At 44.4% G+C, this 19,340-nt stretch overlaps 1 protein-coding gene across 5 annotated transcripts in view; it reads right to left on the bottom strand.

The window, feature by feature from the left end:
- Nucleotides 1–19,340, bottom strand: part of slc12a1 (solute carrier family 12 member 1) — a 111,192-nt gene that overhangs the window by 34,613 nt on the left and 57,239 nt on the right. For 4 of the 5 annotated variants that reach the window (XM_070865150.1, XM_070865146.1, XM_070865148.1 and 1 more), the window contains 3 exons: nucleotides 15,920–16,026; nucleotides 9,462–9,544; nucleotides 3,455–3,610 (listed from right to left, as the gene is read on the bottom strand). In XM_070865150.1, coding sequence (XP_070721251.1) covers nucleotides 3,455–3,610; nucleotides 9,462–9,544; nucleotides 15,920–16,026 — 346 coding nt within the window. The remainder of the gene's footprint in view (nucleotides 1–3,454; nucleotides 3,611–9,461; nucleotides 9,545–15,919; nucleotides 16,027–19,340) is intronic. The other variant, XM_070865147.1, reaches the window with a different exon arrangement.

The following is a 19,340-nucleotide window of genomic DNA, read 5'->3' as shown; positions in this document are numbered from 1 at the left end:
CTGTGCAACCAGTGCTGCTGCCTCTAGGGTCAGGTTCTTGGTCTCTATGAGCTTTCGGAATATGCCTGCGTGGTCTATTCCTTCAATGAAAAAATCTCTCAGCGTTTCTCTCCTCAGTTCATCGGAGAACTCACATAAACTAGCCAACCTCCGAAGTTCCGCCACGAAGTCGGGTATGCTCTGGCCCACACCGCGTCTGTAGTTGTAGAACCTGTGTCTGGCCATGTGTAGGCTGCTCGCTGGCTTCAGGTGGTCTCTTACCAGTGTGCTCAATTCTTCAAACGACTTGCTTGCTGGTTTCTCGGGTGCCAACAGATCCTTCAGTAAAGCGTATGTTTTCGAGCCACAGCTGGTCAAGAGATGGGTTCTTCTCTTGTCTGCCTTATCGTCGCCTAACCAACCTTTGGTTACAAAGCTTTGCTGGAGCCTTTATATAAAGTCCTCCCAATTGTCTCCCGCATTGTACTTTTCATCTGATCCGTTGTTCGCCATTCTGTGGATTCTGTAATCCCGTAACTCGTCGCCACTGTAAAGTCCTGTCCCCTCAGTACAGATTCACACGAGGCATGTAGTGAAGTCAAGGTCACTCTGGATCTGCACCTTTATTTCACAGCTCTGGAATGCTGCACTTGCCTGAGACCTGTCCTTATATACCTGTCTCTTGCAAGTGCACCCCTGGTGGTAAGGTATGCTGGTGGTTACAGGTCATATCTTATTACAGTCATGTATAGCATGTTAGGATACAGTTATATGTAATAATGTAAGATACATGACAGACAGACAAAAGTACATTAAAAGACAATCCCCCCCCCTCCCCCCCCACCCCCACCGCAAGAAAGTGATTTTTTAATTAAACGCACCATCTCTCTTTTGGACATCTGACTGAGCAGGTGAACTTTCATCTTTGAGTGCACCCAGTTTTTTTTTTAAATTGGAGACTCTCACTCTGCATGGAGCATCACCCAAAGTCATAAAATGAAAGCCCAGGCAATTCAGAGGTGTAAATATTTTGACGAGGCTAACCATGCCTCATTTTTTGGCTACAAATCGGCAAGTGCTGTTGGTTGCAAGGCCCTGCTGGCAGCACGGAGCCTCACAAAATTTACCCCATTTTCTCTAATCTGCATTCCTGCTAATCTGCTCATTTATCTGTATAATGTCAGACATAGCTGGGGACGCTTTACTTTACACATCACTCACGCCCATGGCTGGTTTCCAATAACAGTTTTATTGCTGCAGTCCTGATGTAAAATTAACCACCTTTCTTCAAAAATGTCAGGGTGTGAAAAAACATATCTGGCATAATGTACACCAACAGTCACATGTGTTTGGAGCGCGCTTTGCATTCATATACATATCAAATATCAATCATAGGCGATCCCTCGAAATGAGGATGACTTGCTTTCACGCCAAAAAAAAGGATGAGTTCACAGGTGTTTCGAAAGAAGAACCCAAACTACATCTTGAAGGGTGGAAGATGCCTGTGCGTGGATTGTTTTTTAAACATGTGGTGGCTGTTGCACACCAGCCACCACTATCAAATATATCACCTATCAAATACACACCTCACCAAAACTGACTTGGGACTGCATGCCTAATTTATTCTAAACTCCAGTTTATTAATTCTATTATCTATTTCTATTATCATTTCTTATGTCCACATTTAGGGCCCAAGTTTCCACACGAAAAAAAACGGGCGCCCGTTTTTCGCGCCTAAAAAAAAAATCGCGATTCTGGAGCGCTTTGCAGCTCCTTGTCTGCCTGGCGCAGCGCCCAGGGGGGCGGAGCCTATACTCGCGCCGATTTTGTAGGTGGGAGGGGGCGGGTACTATTTAAATTAGTTTTTTTTCCTGCCGGCAACGCTGTGCGTTGGAGCGTTTGTGCACGCGCAGTGTGAAAAAAACATTGGCACTCGGCCATTTTTGTAGTTCTTTGTAGCTGTTTAATTTTTGAACATTTTTTAATAAAAGCACATTGCCATCAGCACATCAGCACTGAGGCTTCTTGCAACCTTCTCACTGTCTCCTCTCCCTCCCCCCCCCCACCTCCCTCCCCCCCCCCCCCGGAACGAACGTCTGTTTCCTTTCCTCTCCTCCTCCCCCCCCTCACACAGGTAGGAAGATGGTTTATTTAATCTTTTCTTTGCTTATAAATGTTTATTCAGGTTGGATTTATTTGTATAATATTTGTAGAAGTATAAATAAGGATTTATTGTAGAATTTAATGAGTTCCCTTCCCTCCCCCCCCCCCCCCCCCCCCCCCCCGTTCTGGACGCCTAATTTGTAACCTGCGCCTGATTTTTTAATGTGTAGAACAGGTTTTTTCAGTTCTACAAAAATCTTCACTTGCTCCATTCTAACTTAGTTTGGAGTACGTTTTCACTGTGGAAACTTTGAAATCAGGCGTCAGTGGCCGGACACGCCCCCTTTTGAAGAAAAAATTCTGTTCCAAAGTAGAACTGTTCTACCTGACTAGAACTGCAGAAAAAAAAATGTGGAGAATTGCAATTTCTAAGATAGTCCGTTCTCCACCAGTTGCTCCTAAAAATCAGGCGCAAATCATGTGGAAACTTGGGCCCTTAGAATTAGAACTGCCTAGGTAAATGCTATTAATACACTCGTCAGTGTTGACCCGGCAAACCTTTCATTTTGCATCTCCCAGCTCCTCAGACCGTACTGCGGAGAAATATTAATGCATCAACCCATTCTAGGAACACAGAAACAGGAGTAGGCCATTTAACCCCTCGAGCCTGTTCCGCCATTCAATGAGATCATGGGCAATCTGTACCTCAACCACATTTAAATGCCTTTGACCCATATCCCCTGATGCCCTTACCCAACAAACAAATCTATTGTTCTCAATCTTGAAAGCATCCATTGACCCAGCATCCAAAGACTTTTGGGGTTAAGTAGATGTGTACATAACTGTGTGAAGAAGTGCTTCTCGAATGGCCTAGTTCTAAAATGTTATTATGTCCTCTTGTTCTGGATTTCCCCACCAGAAGAAAAAGATATTCTTTACCAACCCTACTGAATCCTTTCCTCAGTTTGCTTCTACTTCTCAAATTGCTGTTCTATTTTTCAATAATATAAAATCAAGCACCCTATAAGAATAAGGAAAGGTAACTTTAAAGCGGAGAATGAATTACATCTGCACACCTTAGTTGAATTATCTCTCACCAGACGACTTAGCGTGTGCACCAGCACAGAAGAAAACTAGCTCATTAGTGCAAAAATAAAATAAAGCTTCTGAAATTTAGCGGGGATTCTCCGGCCTCGCGCGGTAACTCAGACAAATAGCTGATGGAACCCTCAGAGAAATGGCTCTTTTTCAGCCATTTCTTGGAGATTCCACTGGTCTCCTGCTGGAGTTATGGCGGGAGATCGCCTGCAAAACTTAATGGCCGAGAGGTTCTGTGTATTAGCTACTTTTAGTGTACATGGATATGTTTTACCTTGCTGTGCATTCATTGCGAGTGCACTATTAGTACTGTATTTGACAGCTTTGTTCAAGAATTTCAGTGAACGGATTCCTCGTTTTCCATCCTCTTGTTCGTCTCTCATAGCAGCTTCCAATGCTAGCTTTTCTTGCTCCTTCCTCTGCAGTTCTTCTATGAAACAAATGAAAATGACTTTTAACCACCTGCACACTCAAAAATTATGAACATTTAGAAACAGTGCATTTCTGTTCATCCAAAACATTGAACACGTCATACCAGGCATTTAAATTGTTGCAAACATGTTCTCCACTGTTCTACATTCAAGCAACAAGTAATAAATATTAAGTTTCACAAGATTTCTAAAGTTTAATTTTTCCCAGCACAGAAAGGTCTTCACATGGCAGACAGAAAATGATGTAACATTACTCAGAGATTTTATTAATGTTCTGGCAACCGAGATGTGTTACTCTTGCTGTTTTTGCCAGGAGGTGCACAAGAGCCGTTTTGAGCAACTTCAGTGCTTTGCCCTTCCTCTTTCCCCATGGGGTAGCAGCTGGCCTCCATATGGACATTTCTCAATAATGACCTGGAACTTTGCCTCACTCAGAATCACAAGTCCAACTCCACATCCTACATTCATCATATTGGGCACCAAGTACACTGCAGCACTCTGTTTGAATTCTCCTCACCAGTATATGCACTGCACCTTGTTTGCAATGCTTTACATGTTGAGCAAAATATTTGCCAATGTACTTATGGTACTCAAGGCCTCAAGGCTGTATTTTATGACTCATAGGGGAAGTCTGGAACAGTTAAAGAAATGGCATTAGAAGCCATGTAATACCTATGTTAGAGCCAGTTGTGTCTGATTGTATTTGACATAATTTTTGGTTGGCAAGCTTGTTTTATAATGATGGATAGAGCCTTTGTGCGAGCAAGAGCAACTAAATTGCACCACAAGTTTTAGTTTTTTCCTACCACACCCTTGTGATGAATTACCTGTTCGCCTTACATTAATCGCAGGAACTCACTGTCAAACAAGGAGGAAATACCTCACTTCAGGCATATGCCAGGCCAGAGGCTGGCCTGAAATTGGGCCCTGGACCTCATTATTATTATTCAGGCAATTTGCCGGGGTCTTTCGGGCCTCCAGAGGCAGCCTGTGAAATTTAAGATGAATGATTGCTGGCCCCACCATCAGCGACCTGAGGATATCTCCTGGAGAGGGGGTGGAGTGGCAACAAGGAAGGTTCACACACACTTTTCTTTTGGTAACAATGATAGTCACTGAGATGCAGCCTATGTAATGACTGTCAAAGCAACCTGTATAAAAGTTCTCCCTAGTCTCAAGGGTGGGAGAGGGAGATTGGTGCATTGCTGCATCCTCATCATTCCTCTGAATGGAATGGGGTTGCATCTGATGTAGGTTTCTCAAATGTTCTTGTGGAAGTCTCTCAAAAAAGGCTGAACAAACAAACAAATTAAGTGGCAGCATTTATATAGCTGCTCTGCAATAGTAGAATTTAAAGTTCCCCAGAAAGGAGCAGGGACTGTACAGACTTTACCAGAGTATTACTAACATCTAATTAAAAGGCAAATAGGAAAGAAAGATTATCTACATAGAGGCTCTATTCAAATCAAAATATCCCCCATACAATAGGCCACTATCAATATCGCTTTACCTGGGCAATATCACAATAGGACAACCTTCCCATTCTCACACTGTTTAGAATAGTACCAGAGAGACATTAGTTTACTTTTAAACCAAAAGGATCCTTAGTAAGGGCTTGGTTCTGAGAATGCAGTCTTTCTTCATTCATACTCTCCACACATCACTAGACTGACCAAGCAGTGACAGTAAGAAAAGGCCTTGTGGGGGAGCAGAACAGACCTACGGAAGCATAGATTTTTCTAGATTGCAGAATTAGAGATAATTTGAATGTGCACTTGTTTCAAGGGTGCCTATTAAAAAGAAGAGCTGTGGATTGACTTCAATGATCCTTACCAGAGCCAGTTTTCCCTATTGAAGTGATTGCCGTGCAGAATGTAAATATATCTTTAACACAAACTTTGGTATCACAGGTAAAACAGTGTGAAGGGACTTTGTGTAATCTGCTAGAAGGCCAAGGGGGAGAAATTCTCATCGTTTGCACCTCCTGTTTCTCGCCTGGTTGGGGGGGGGGGGGAAACCACAGTCTCCCGGGAGTCAGCGGAAGTGTAAACCGGCAGCGACCCATTCCCGTTGGGAGCATCCTGGGCCGCTGTGCCAACGATGACGTCATCGGCGTGCTCAGCGATTCGTTTTTGTCCTGCTGTGGAAATTGGGTAGCCCCCTGCAAGACTGCCGTGGGCGATGTCAGTGCCAGCCTCACTGATCGCAAACCAGGCCGTAATTCGCTCGCAGGGCAAAAAGTAAAGGGGAGATGCACGGCGCCATTTTAATTTTTTTTGCTTGGTCGACTTACCAGTAGGCCTTTCATTGCCCATTTCATGGGTCCATGTCGCGAAGGTACAACCCGGCACTCCGCTTCTGTACCAGGCTGTGGCATCCCGCATCCCCGTTGGCGTAGTGGTAGGCCCTCGCCCCACTGCAGAGCGCCCTCCCCTTTAATGGAAGGGAGAGGGCCCTATGCTCTTGCCAGCTCTATACAGAGAGGCCACATAGTGCTGGAAAATTTGCATGCTTATCGCCTGACATTGCGCTGCACTTCCTCTCAGGGGCGGTAAACCCAATTTTGCAGCTGGGGCAGGACCACTGTGCCGGGCGCTGGAAGTCCCACTTCGCCTCGAATGGGGCGATACCAAATTTCACCCCCTAAGGTTCTACAGCTATCCACATAGTGGAATTAATAGTTCTATCTACCTTTTTGCTAGTCAGAACTGAACCAAGAAAGGTGGAAAATTGATCATACTATGGGCTGTATTTCCCCTAGTCCACCCCTACAGGGTCAGAGAAGGACTTTAGCCACGACCCTACTAGTTATTTGGGTCATGGGTTAGTATGCAATCATAGTGGGCTCTTAAGAGGGATCCACACCAGCAAATGGATCAGGTAGGAACACCAGAAGAGAGGGAAGGAAATATTAAAGAGGCACAGGGCCCCAAAGACCGGAATCTTTTCCATTGAAAGCTTCGGCTAAGACCCGGGCCTTCAGCAGGTAAGGGATCAAAGGGAGAGGAGGCTTCTATTGGACCTCCATTTACATTTGGGGCCAGTACTCTCTGGGGCTTAATGTCACCTTTCATCGGCAATCCTTGGTAACTATGGTAACAGAAAACATAGAAAATAGGTGCAGGAGTAGGCCATTCGGCCCTTTGAACCTGCACCACCATTCAATATGATCATGCAACTTCAGTACCCCACTCCTGCCTTCTCTCCATACCTCTTGATCCCTTTAGCCGTAAGGGCCACATCTAACTCCCTTTTGAATATATCTAACGAATTGGCCTCAACAACTTTCTGTGGTAGAGAATTCCACGGGTTCACAATTCTCTGGGTGAAGAAGTTTCTCCTCATCTCAGTCCTATATGGCTTACCCCTTTATCCTTAGACTGTGACCCCTGGTTCTGGACTTCCAGCATTCGGAACATTCTTCCTGCATCTAACCTGTCCAAAATCCGTCAGAATTTTATATGCTTCTATGAGATCCCCTCTCATTCTTCTAAATTCCAGAAGAGGGCAGAAGAGAAATACAGCGAGAAGCTGGGCCCTAGACCGGTCGGCTTTTGCATGCAGCAGCCGAGAAGAGGCAGCCAGCAGCGGTCCTGGCTGGGGCAGAAAAAACAAAGGTCAGGTTGGGCGGTAGACCATGCCACTTGATTTTCCCTGGTATCTTGCCCAATTTGGGGTTGGAGTGTGCAGGAAAATCCAGGACTATTTTCCTCATCCTTTCTTTGTCGGTGCTAGATCCATCAAGGTTATCGAATCCCATTTCCCTGTATACATTTTTTTATTCAATTGTTTGACTAAATCTCTGTAAATGTCATGATTAATTGAGCTTTATTATTTGCCTAGGCTAATGCTAAGAGGTGATCTTATCGAAACGTATAAGATTATGAGGGGGCTTGACAAGGTGGATGCAGAGCATGTTTCCACTGATGGGGGGAGACTAGAACTGGGGGGTTGGGGGCATGATCTTAGAATAAGGGGCCGCCCATTTAAAACAGATGAGGAGAAATTTCTTCTGAGGGTTGTAAATCTGTGGAGTTCACTGCCTCAGCTGTGGAAGCTGGGACATTGAATATATTTAAGACAGAAATAGAGAGTTTCTTAAACGATAAAGGGATAAGGGGTTATGGGGAGCGGGCGGGGAAGTGGAGCTGAGTCCATGATCCGATCAGCCATGATCTTATTGAATGGCGGCACAGGCTCGAGGGGCTGTATGGCCTACTCCTGTCCCTATTATGTTCATAAGTTTCCATGCTCTAAAATATCTCAAATAAATGATCTAACCTTTCCACTTATGCTTTGAATACTCATTTTAAACTTATGCACTCGTCATTAATTCATCGACCAGTGTAATTATCTTTTACTAATTATACTCTCAAACTCTGAATTTTTTTTTAATACATCAATTAGAACCATCACCTTTTAACCTATTTTGCTCCAAAGAATATAGCACTGGTTTTAAAGTCTATTATTAGTATTTTATCTTAATGAATCTACACTGCATCTTTTTGTTAGTTGCAACACATTTTTATAATAAATGTCCCCAAAACTGCACACAGTAATGTTCTGTATAGAAATCATAAAAGCTGGAATCTTTTTTTTTTCCCCAAATAAATTATACCTGGACTTCAGCTTTTAAAACCTGCAAGGACAATTCTCCTTCCTCTTCTCCACCCAAGTACAAGTGATGCATATCGCACACGGAATGTGCCCCAATCAAACGGACTTGAACTCACTCTTGGGACATCCATTAGGGGCAGAACTCTACATGCCTTATAGGCCCCCAGCAACTCAGAGGTGGAGTGAATGGTCACTGTGGCTGGATGCATGTGATTTTGGTTATTTTCAATTTTAGCCTCTTGGCAACTGTTTTTCTAAATTTTGGCAGGCTGTACTTTGAAGGATATATTACCACTTTAGCTACTGATATTTCAAGTGTTTATTTCTTGAGAAAGTTGCCCCCATATCTGCAGCACTGCTGGAAGAAGCAGGGCCCCAGCTTTGAGGAAGACTCTACTTGAGGTCCTGCTGCAGGAAGTGAAGCAGAGAATAGAAGTCTTACTCCCCTGCCATGGCTATAAGGTTTTGAAAAGTGTTGATTGGAGAGCTTAGCAGGAGGCAGTAGACATGGTAAATGCCAGCAACAATGTGATTGAACAGCTAGTCAAAAAAAATTCAACAACCTCAGCAGGGAAAGGTAGGCGGATGTCACGTTGCCTCTTATTTGTGCAGTGGACCAGATAGTACTAGCATGTCTCACCTCCTGCTCAGCCATTCCTTCAATTTTATATTCAAACTCATTTTTTTCTATGGTACTTGAACTTCATATTTTAAACTTGTAAACACGATCTGTTGTGATGCTGTATCGCTTTTGAAAACTGAAGGGAGATAGTGTGGTGCCATAAGATAATCTTGTATCCAGAAACAATGACCGAGCAGTGTTCGCTTTTGATTTGACTTTGTGCAAATGTAAAATGGGCGATAACGAATCGGCAATCTCCCAATTGACTTCAATGGATATAAAAAAAAAAAATCGAGAGATGTAAAATGGGCTGCTGATTTTACACAACCACTCAGTCAAAATCTACCCCAGTATTTTATTTGCTCACATTTCTATTTATGTTAATTGCGAGAATCTCTTGGGAAAGGAAAGCTTTTAGTATCTGCTTCTGCAGTTTGGTGGTTGGTTCTGATGAAGGTTTACACCAGGAAACATTAACTTATCCATTCTCTCCACAGATGCTGATTGACCCAGTGTGTGTTTCCAAGCAGGTTCTATTGAAGTTTCAGATTTCTAGCATCTGCAGTTTATCGCTTTTTAGTTTGTTTAGTGTAGCTGCTGCATTATCCTACCTTGAATCTGGAGTATGCGAGAGACGTCAAGCCCTTGGCTAATCCTGAGAATTATCAAACCATATTCAAAATCAAAGGCATCACTGCAAACAAAAACAATATATTTCAAAATAGCAAATGGATATGCTTGAATCTCACACCCGAAATTCATTGTGCTGCCATAGGCTTTTTTTGAAACTGAAGTTATACGGGTAGATTTTATAAACGCACACTCCATGCATGTAGCTTCACATGCTAGGTATTTACATCAACAATTTGAGCACAAGGGGTCAGATTTCTCCATCTATCCATTAAAATGAATGGATGGAAAATCCTGCAGGGTCTACAAGCCTGAGTCCGGATTTCTGACATGCACACCTGGCATGCAAAGCTCCATGGTGGGAATCCAAACTCAAACTTCCAAATGCCGTATTTAAGATTCTCATTTAAATTAACTCAACTAAACCGGTAAGAGCGAACATGGACAATGTGATTTGGTCCCAATAAATAAAATATACTTTTATCACCCATCAAAAAGTCAATCAAGACAAACATTATCCCAAAATGTTTAATTTACTGTTAACAGAATTTTCATTAGTACTACAGATCATAGCCATAATCTATTCATAGAAAATAGGTGCAGGTGTAGGCCATTCGGCCCTTCGAGCCTGCACCACCATTCAATATGACCATGGCTGATTATTCACCTCAGTACCCCTTGATCCCTTTAGCCGTAAGGGCCATGTCTAACTCCCTCTTGAATATATCCAATGAACTGGCATCAACGACTCTCTGCGGTAGGGAATTCCACAGGTTAACAACTCTGAGTGAAGAAGTTCCTCTTCATCTCAGTCCTAAATGGCCTACCCCTTACTCTAAGACTGTGTCCCCTGGTTCTGGACTTCCCCAACATTGGGAACATTCTTCCCGCATCTAACCTGTCCCGTCCCGTCAGAATCTTATACGATTCTGAGATTCCTCTCTCATCCTTCTAAACTAGTGTATAAAGGCCCAGTTGATCCAGTCTCTTCTCATACCTGGAATCAGTCTGGTGAACCTCAATAGCAAGAACATCATTCCTCAGAAGAAGAGACCAAAACTGAACACAATATTCCAGGTGAGGCCTCATCAAGGCCCTGTACAATTGCAGCAAGACCTCCCTGCTCCTATACTCAAATCCCCGAGCTATGAAGGCCAACATGCCATTTGCCGCCTTCACCGCCTGCTGCACCTGTATGCCAACTTTCAATGACTGATGAACTATGACACCTTGGTCTCGTTGCACCTCTCCTTTTCCTAATCTACCAGCATTCAGATAATACTCTGCCCTCGTGTTTCTGCCACCAAAGTGGATAACCTCACATTTATCCACATTATACAGCATCTGCCATGCATTTGCCCACTCACCCAACCTGTCCAAATCCCCTGCAACCTCTTAGCATCCTCCTCACAGCTCACACCACCACCCGGTTTAGTGTCATCTGCAAACTTGGAGATATTACACTCAATTCCTTCATCCAAATCATTAATGTATAATGTAAAGAGCTGGGGTCCCAGCACTGAGCCCTGTGGCACTCCACTAGTCACTGCCTCCCATTCCGAAAAGGACCCTTTTATCCCGAGTCTCTGCTTCCTGTCTGCCAACCAGTTCTCTATCCACGTCAGTACATTACCCCCAATACCATGTGCTTTGATTTTGCACACCAATTTCTTATGTGAGACCTTGTCAAATGCCCTTTGAAAGTCCAAATACACCACATCCACTGGTTCTCCCTTGTCCACACTACGAGTTACATCCTCAAAAAATTCCAGAAGATTTGTCAAGCATGATTTCCCTTTCACAAATCCATGCTGACTTGGACCGATCCTGTCACTGCTCTCCAAATGCGCTGCTATTTCATCCTTAATAATTGACTCCAACATTTTCCTCACTACTGATGTCAGACTAACCGCTTTCTCTCTCCCTCCTTTTTTTAAAAAGTGGTGTTGCATTTGCTACCCTCCAGTCCATAGGAACTATCCAGAGTCAATACTGTTGGAAAATGATCACCAATGCATCCACTATTTCTAGGTCCACCTCCTTAAGTACTCTGGGATGCAGACTATCAGGCCGTGGGGATTTATCGGCCTTCAATCCCATCAATTTCCCCAACACAATTTCCCGCCTAATAAGGATATCCGTCAGTTCCTCCTTCTCACTAGACCCTCGGTCCCCTAGTTCTTCCGGAAGGTTATTTGTATCTTCCTTAGTGAAGACAGAACCAAAGTATTTGTTCAATTGGTCTGCCATTTGTTTGTTCCCCATTATTAATTCACCTGAATTCGACTGCAAGGGACCTACATTCGTCTTCACTAATCTTTTTCTCTGCAAAAGCTTCTATAGATATGTGAAGTCAGTTTTTATGTTCCCGTCAAGCTTCCTCTCATACTCTATTTCCCCCCTACTAATTAAACCCTTTGTCCTCCTCTGTTGAATTCTAAATTTCTCCCAGTCCTCAGGTTTGCTGCTTTTCTGGCCAATTTATATGCCTCTTTCTTGGAACTAACACTATCCTTAATTTCCCTTGTTAGCCACAGTTGAGCCATCTTCCCTGTTTTATTTTTACTCCAGACAGGGATGTACAACTGTTGAAGTTCATCCATGTGATCTATAAATGTTTGCCATTGCCTATCCACCGTCAACCCTTTAAATAACATTTGCCAGTCTATTCTAGCCAATTCACGCCTCATGCAGTCGAAGTTAGCTTTCCTTAAGTTTAGGACCCTAGTTTCTGAATTAACTGTGTCACTCTCCATCTTAAAGAATTCTACCATATTATGGTCACTCTTCCCTAAGGGGCCTCGCACAACAAGACTAATCAATCAGACTAATTCTCAATATATTAATATAATAGTCCAGATTCATTATGGAAAGTGATAAGGGACACAATGGAGAAAACAGAGCTGAAGATTGCCCATGGACCAGACTGAAAGCACATGCTGGAAATTCCTATTTAATAGTGAAATGTAGCAAATAAAAACAAGAGCAGAGACTTCAACTGGTGTGGAGTATTTATCCCTACTGAATAAATATTAAAAAATGGTGTCCATTAGGTGATGAGCACAATCTGCACTACTTGCTTCATTTATCTAAAGATTAGATTATATACGTGATTTAATGATCAAATGGGTTTGATGATTTTATTAGCAAGAAAAGTTTGGTTTGTTCCACATATGTTGGATGAAAACACGTCACATCTCCCATTGGATATTCACCACTGTATCGGTGACATCTTTGGACCTATTTTCCTCATGTTAATGCCCTGTAACACCTGGATCTAATTCATAACTCAGGAAGAATGGGACAGAGAACCATAACACTATTTCTGCTCCAGTGGCACAAGACCCTTCTTTCTGAGCAGATCCTGGGACTGTTGCATTGGAGTGCAACAGGCCTGTTTAAATAAAAAAAGACTTGCATTTATACAGCACATTTCATGATCACCGGATGTCCCAAAGAACTTTTTGAAGTGCAGTCACTGTTGCAAGATAGGAAACGCGGTTGCACACAGCAAGCTCCCACACACAGCAATGTGATAATGAGCAGATCATCTGTTTTAGTGATGTTGATTGAGGGATAAATATTGGCCAGGATAACTTCACCGCTCTTCTTTGAAATAGTACTGCAAGTACTGCACTGGAGTGTTAGCCTAGGTTTTTGTGCTCAAGTCTCTGGAGTCTGACTTGAATCCACAACCTTCTGATTCGGAGGAGAGTGTGCTACCCACTGAGCCACGGCTGACACTCACACACTAGTTATGCAGAAGAGATGTTCAGATTCACATCATTTCCTCAGTTAACGCAAGGATAGGGGTCAAGTCTAAGAAGTACTCAGACAAAGTGGGAATTAAGGCTTAGTCAGTGCCGGAAAACAAATGAAAGGAGTGGCCATCAACTGCCGGTTTTATTTTCTTCCAATGAGTAAAAAAGGAAGAATGAATTTCCAACTTTGTTGCTGAAGTAACCCTCCACACTGTGCTGAACAGTGATTATGGGCTGCTTTGGGGTGGGGTTATTCTTTGCCAGGCACCACAACTGGAGTCCCCTTGTATGCTACTGGAGAAAGAGGAGGAGGATGAGCAAGAAGCCAGAAAAATTAGCCAATATTGAGGAGAGCTCGTACTCAAGTACACAACCAACTGAATATAATCAGGCTCAAATTCACGAGGAAAGTCATCGTGTGTTGTCTAACCTGCTGCAGAAGGACTTGCAGCCAAACAACAGATCAGGCAGAGTACTACCAAAGGCAGTGATGTGCCAACCTTTTTGCATTTTTTGGTCTCAGATTATTTCCAGGGGACAATGGAGCCATCGGTAGGATATGTCAATCTGCAATGTATTGCTACCTAAACCAGGTTTGTACAATCCAACAATTTCATAATTTTCCCAAAGGACTGAAAGAAGTAACGTGAAGGAGCTGAAGTTTTTTTTCCAGAAGGCAGGTTTATCTAAAGTACAAGGTTTCAGTGTCGACAGCATACAAGCAAGCTCTACATGCTCTGTGGTGAACTGCCTTAAAATGAAATGCGCCATGACTGCGTGGGCATTCACATGCATGGTCTTAAGCTGATGGTCAAACACAAACTGAACATTGACTGGATTCCATTTTATGGCCTATTCAATTTAACAGTCCACCATGCTATTTTCTACAGCCAGCAACTTGAGGATTGGCTGCTGGATGACCAAGGTTATCCACTGCAGTCATCACTCATGGTGCCTTTGAAGTGTAAGCAGGAGCCCTTTAATGAACTTAATTATGGAGTCTGAGAATGCAGCAGACACAAGTACCTTTGGCATCTGCAACAACCATTCGGCAGACTGTGCTGGAGGAGTCCGTCTCCTAAGTATCCCCCTTAAAAGCTTCACATTTCAAGATCTCCCTACATCGTTTCCTTTGTCCTTCAATAAATATTTCCTACAGTTCCAGGTCACAGTCTCAATGTGGCAAGCAGACCACTCTTCTGCAACATGTTGGGGTAAATTTTCATCTTCCTGGGCAATAATCTAGTGGACCAGATCAGCCCATTGATTTCAATGGGATGAAATTTGGATGGATTCTATAAAGGGTGAGTGGTCTGCTCCGCTAGACTGTCATTTAGGCGGTGAAGATGAAAATACACCCCGTTGCTTTTTAGGCAACTAAATGTGAAGGCTGAAAATACAAATGGATATATTTATTTTCTTACATGTACTCTTTCATGTCACTCACTGCAACCAGTGTGTGCATGCCTGAAAGTGAAATGGACTCTAGTGCTTCTACAAAGTCTACCCCTAAGCCTGCAAGGTAGATAAAAGTGGACTTTCTGCAAGGGATTTTTGGGAATCTGGTGGTTCAGGACCTCCATTAGCATGGATACCAGACGACCTTGTCTTAGGCTGCTGCTGTTGCACTCCTACATGGAATCATGGTCTTGGCTGCTTCCTGCCATGTGGGAAGTCACTGCCATTGTATCGATGTCATGCCATCATGAGAGGGAACATCATTTCATCCTCTGCCACTTCAATTCTGATCCAACTTGTAGAATCAATGGCACTGTGCTTGTTGATTAACAGATCTCAAAGGAAGTGAGGATATTGGTAAATCCTCTATCAATGGCTGTCTCTTTGTCCAATCTGATCAATCAACCTGTCCACGGAGGAGTTCATATTTCAGCCCATGGCCTGAATGGCAGGAGTGTGAGCATTCACGAGGGATGCAAAGGCTGGTATTATAGCCTGTTCCACACTACCTACAAGTTAGATACAAGTTCTTAGGAAAATATTCCAATGTCTTAAGCAATCTTTCATCCTCTAGCCAGTTTACCCTGAGCTATAACCCGGGAGGGATTTTTATGAACTGCTGCTTGGCAGGGTGAGATCCAGTGAAGAAATGCAGCTTGAGGGGCTAGTTGCCTTCAGTGAAATATTCCCCTTTCACACCTGCAGAAAGTGATTAGAGTTGTTTACTTCCATTTATTCTCAGAGCCTTTGCTTCAGTGCTGACATAACGCTGATTAATGCTAAAGGGGTTAAATTCAGGAGTGCTCAAGGACGATCCAGGTCACCTTAAAAAAAAATCCAAACTCTGCCTAAAATCGGGTGCAGAGATGCATGGGCATTGTATCAGTGACCTCAGCATGGCAAATACAGCGCGCCACGGATGTGGTGCGTCTTCAGGACTTTTTAGTAGAAAACAATGGGTACTTTTTATTTTGGGGGCAAGGGAGGTTTCTCAAATTCAATTTTCACCAGTACACCGTCCAAAAATGTATCAGTGGAAATTGGTGAAAACTGAATTTAACAAATCCCTGAAGATATTTTGCTTTTAGAGAAGGAATGCTTTTTGGCTTGTATACCAATGTGCAAACATTACTCTGCAGCATTTGCTGACATTGATCAATTAAAAAGTCACTACTTCCAAGAGCCACTAACTTTAATCAAACATAGCAAGAACTACCTACTGCAAAATGCCAACGTAATTCTCAACATCCTGAGAATTAGTAGTACGCCAGTCTCTTTTATATCCAATCACAAGTGTATTCGGCTTCATTCGACCCAATCCAGAAGCCTGGTGGAATACAAGTTAAATCGTATCCAATTAAACATTTATGGCATAGGTTGTGAAAGTTTTGCAAATTTCACCCAGAACATGTATCATTTTCTTTAGATTGTCTAAACATGAAATTTTCCAATTACTTTTGACAAGACAAGCAGCATCTTCATATTAAAGTTAGGTAAAATTAATATTTTGGTAAATAAATGACACTATCTTAATAATCTCATACCGTGGGTAGAGTTTAAACATTTCTTTGAATAAGTGTAGCAAGTGTTTTTCATTTTAAATTATGGTTAACAGTCAAACATATTTTATTACAATTTATAATTATTTGAGGGTGAAGTTCTTCTTGGTAAATAGACAAGGTTAAATGGGTGTTCAGTTATTTGCACACTATTAAGAAAGTACAAGTTTACTTTGTGCTTTCTGGAAGCAACTGTGAATGTTACATTTAGCACACCTTAATGTATGGCTGAGTAACCAAACCAAATCACTTACAATAATGCTGGTTAACTAGCTAAACAATCAATCACTTAACTGGAATAAATGCTATACTTTAAACTAATCAAACGGTGATGTGCAAAGTTCCTGAGGAAAATAGAGCAACTATGCACAGAGCACAAATTCTGGTTTATGGAGTAAGATCACACAGAATATTGTAGATGGTGCAAAAATATGGTACTCTATGATGGAGACAACTGACCAGTAACCTTCGGATCATGAAGGAGTAATTACCCTAGCTGTGAATGAAGAATTATGCATCCAGAGGAGCTGAAGAAATATGCAAAAAAATTAGGGAAATGAGTAAAAAAAAAGTCATCATCATGGGGGCTTTCAACAACCCCAAAACTAATTAGCCAAAAGTGGTAGGTAAAGTGGATAAGGGAATGGGGCTTCTACAATGCGTAAGTACAGGGCTCCTTTTTAACCCAGTAGCTAAGAAGCCTAACAAGGGAGAATTTGCTACTGGATCTGGTAATAGCGAGTGAACTAGGGCAGATAAAAGAAGTAAAAGTAGGGGAACATCTAGGCAATAGTGACCATAATATAATACGATTTAGGATAATAATTGAGAAGGATAGAAGTATGAAAAAGACTAGAGTAAAAGATTGAAGAAAAGCTGATTTTGAGGGTCTGAGAATGGAACTTGGGAAAATAAAATGGACAGCAATATTGGAAACCAATATTGTAGAACAGCAACGGGAAACATTTTAAAACGGTGTTCAACAGAGCCCATGAAAAATATATTTGCTTAAAAAAACAAGTACAAACTAAACACTAATAAAACATCGTGGATGAATAAAGACACAAGCAAAAAATTGAGGGCAAGGAAAGGGACATACACCAAGTACATGGACAGCAGGGGAGAACATGACAAGTGTGAAAAGTCCAAAAAAATTAAGGCAAAAAGGAACTATGAAATTAAGTTATCAAGGAACATTAAACAAATAGTAAAACATTCTACAGGCACAAATAACAAAGGAAAGTAAAGATGAGACTAAGGGATGGTCAGGAAAAAATTTCAAGTAGTGATAGCAAAGCGGCAGATATATTAAATCATTATTTTGCTTCAGTATTTACCAGAGACGGATCAGACGGATCTTTGCATTGGAAGATGAGATTAAAAATGATGCGTCCGCATTTAAAAGAGAAGAAATATTAAATAAATTAATCAAACTCAGAATATAAAACAGTTCTGGATGGATTTTAAAAGAATCTAAGGAAGAGATAGCAGCGGCACTATTGCAAATATTTAACAATGTTAGAAAAAGCTGCAGTACCAGATTTAAGAAGGGTGATCAAACCTGTCCAGGGAACTATAGACCAGTCAGCTTAACAGCGATAGTAAGAAAAATAATGGAATCCCTACTAAAAGGAGAAAATAGAAAACATCTAGAAACCAATAATATGATTGGGCAACATGGATTTCAAAACGGAAAGTCTTGCTTGACTAATTGTTTGCATTTTTTGAAGAAGTAACTGACAGTGCTAGGATGACTGTTGTTCACAATTTATATAAATGATTTAGACAATATCAAGGAGGACTGCAACAAAATACAATACGACATTAATAAACTTGCTGGAGGGGGAGAGGGAGAGCAAGAGAACGAGGGGAGGGGGAGGGGGCGAGCGAGGGGAGGGGAAGGGGGAGGGCTAGGGGAGGGGGAGGGGGAGAGGGAGGGGGAGGGGGAGAGCGAGGGGAGGGGAAGGGGGAGGGCTAGGGAGGGGGAGGGGGAGAGCGAGGGGGAGAGCGAGGGGAGGGGAGGGGGAGGGGGAGAGCGAGGGGAGGGGAGGGGGAGGGGGAGAGCGAGGGGAGGGGAGGGGGAGGGGGAGAGCGAGGGGAGGGGAGGGGGAGGGGGAGAGCGAGGGGAGGGGAGGGGGAGGGGGAGAGCGAGGGGAGGGGAGGGGGAGGGGGAGACGAGGGGAGGGGAGGGGGAGGGGGAGACGAGGGGAGGGGAGGGGGAGGGGGAGAGCGAGGGGAGGGGAGGGGGAGGGGGAGAGCGAGGGGAGGGGGAGAGCGAGGGGAGGGGGAGAGCGAGGGGAGGGGGAGAGCGAGGGGAGGGGGAGAGCGAGGGGAGGGGGGAGAGCGAGGGGAGGGGGAGAGCGAGGGGAGGGGGAGAGCGAGGGGAGGGGGAGAGCGAGGGGAGGGGAGGGGAGAGCGAGGGGAGGGGGAGAGCGAGGGGAGGGGGAGAGCGAGGGGAGGGGAGGGGGAGAGCGAGGGAGGGGAGGGGGAGGGGGAGAGCGAGGGGAGGGGGAGGGGGAGAGCGAGGGGAGGGGGAGGGGGAGAGCGAGGGGAGGGGGAGGGGGAGAGCGAGGGGAGGGGGAGGGGGAGAGCGAGGGGAGGGGGAGGGGGAGAGCGAGGGGAGGGGGAGGGGGAGAGCGAGGGGAGGGGGAGGGGGAGAGCGAGGGGAGGGGGAGGGGGAGAGCGAGGGGAGGGGGAGGGGGAGAGCGAGGGGGAGGGGGAGGGGGGGAGGGGGAGAGCGAGGGGAGGGGGAGGGGGAGAGCGAGGGGAGGGGGAGGGGGAGAGCGAGGGGAGGGGGAGGGGGAGAGCGAGGGGAGGGGGAGGGGGAGAGCGAGGGGAGGGGGAGGGAGGGGAGAGCGAGGGGAGGGGGGAGGGGGAGAGCGAGGGGAGGGGGAGGGGGAGGGGGAGAGCGAGGGGAGGGGGAGGGGGAGGGGGAGAGCGAGGGGAGGGGGAGGGGGAGGGGGAGAGCGAGGGGAGGGGGAGGGGAGGGGAGAGCGAGGGAGGGGGAGGGGGAGGGGGAGAGCGAGGGGAGGGGGAGGGGGAGGGGGAGAGCGAGGGGAGGGGGAGGGGGAGGGGGAGAGCG

This window comes from Pristiophorus japonicus, chromosome 21 (genome assembly GCF_044704955.1).
Source record: "Pristiophorus japonicus isolate sPriJap1 chromosome 21, sPriJap1.hap1, whole genome shotgun sequence".
Taxonomy (NCBI): Eukaryota; Metazoa; Chordata; class Chondrichthyes; family Pristiophoridae; genus Pristiophorus; species Pristiophorus japonicus.
Note: the sequence above shows the minus strand (reverse complement) of the source record. Positions and strands in the feature narration are given on the sequence as shown.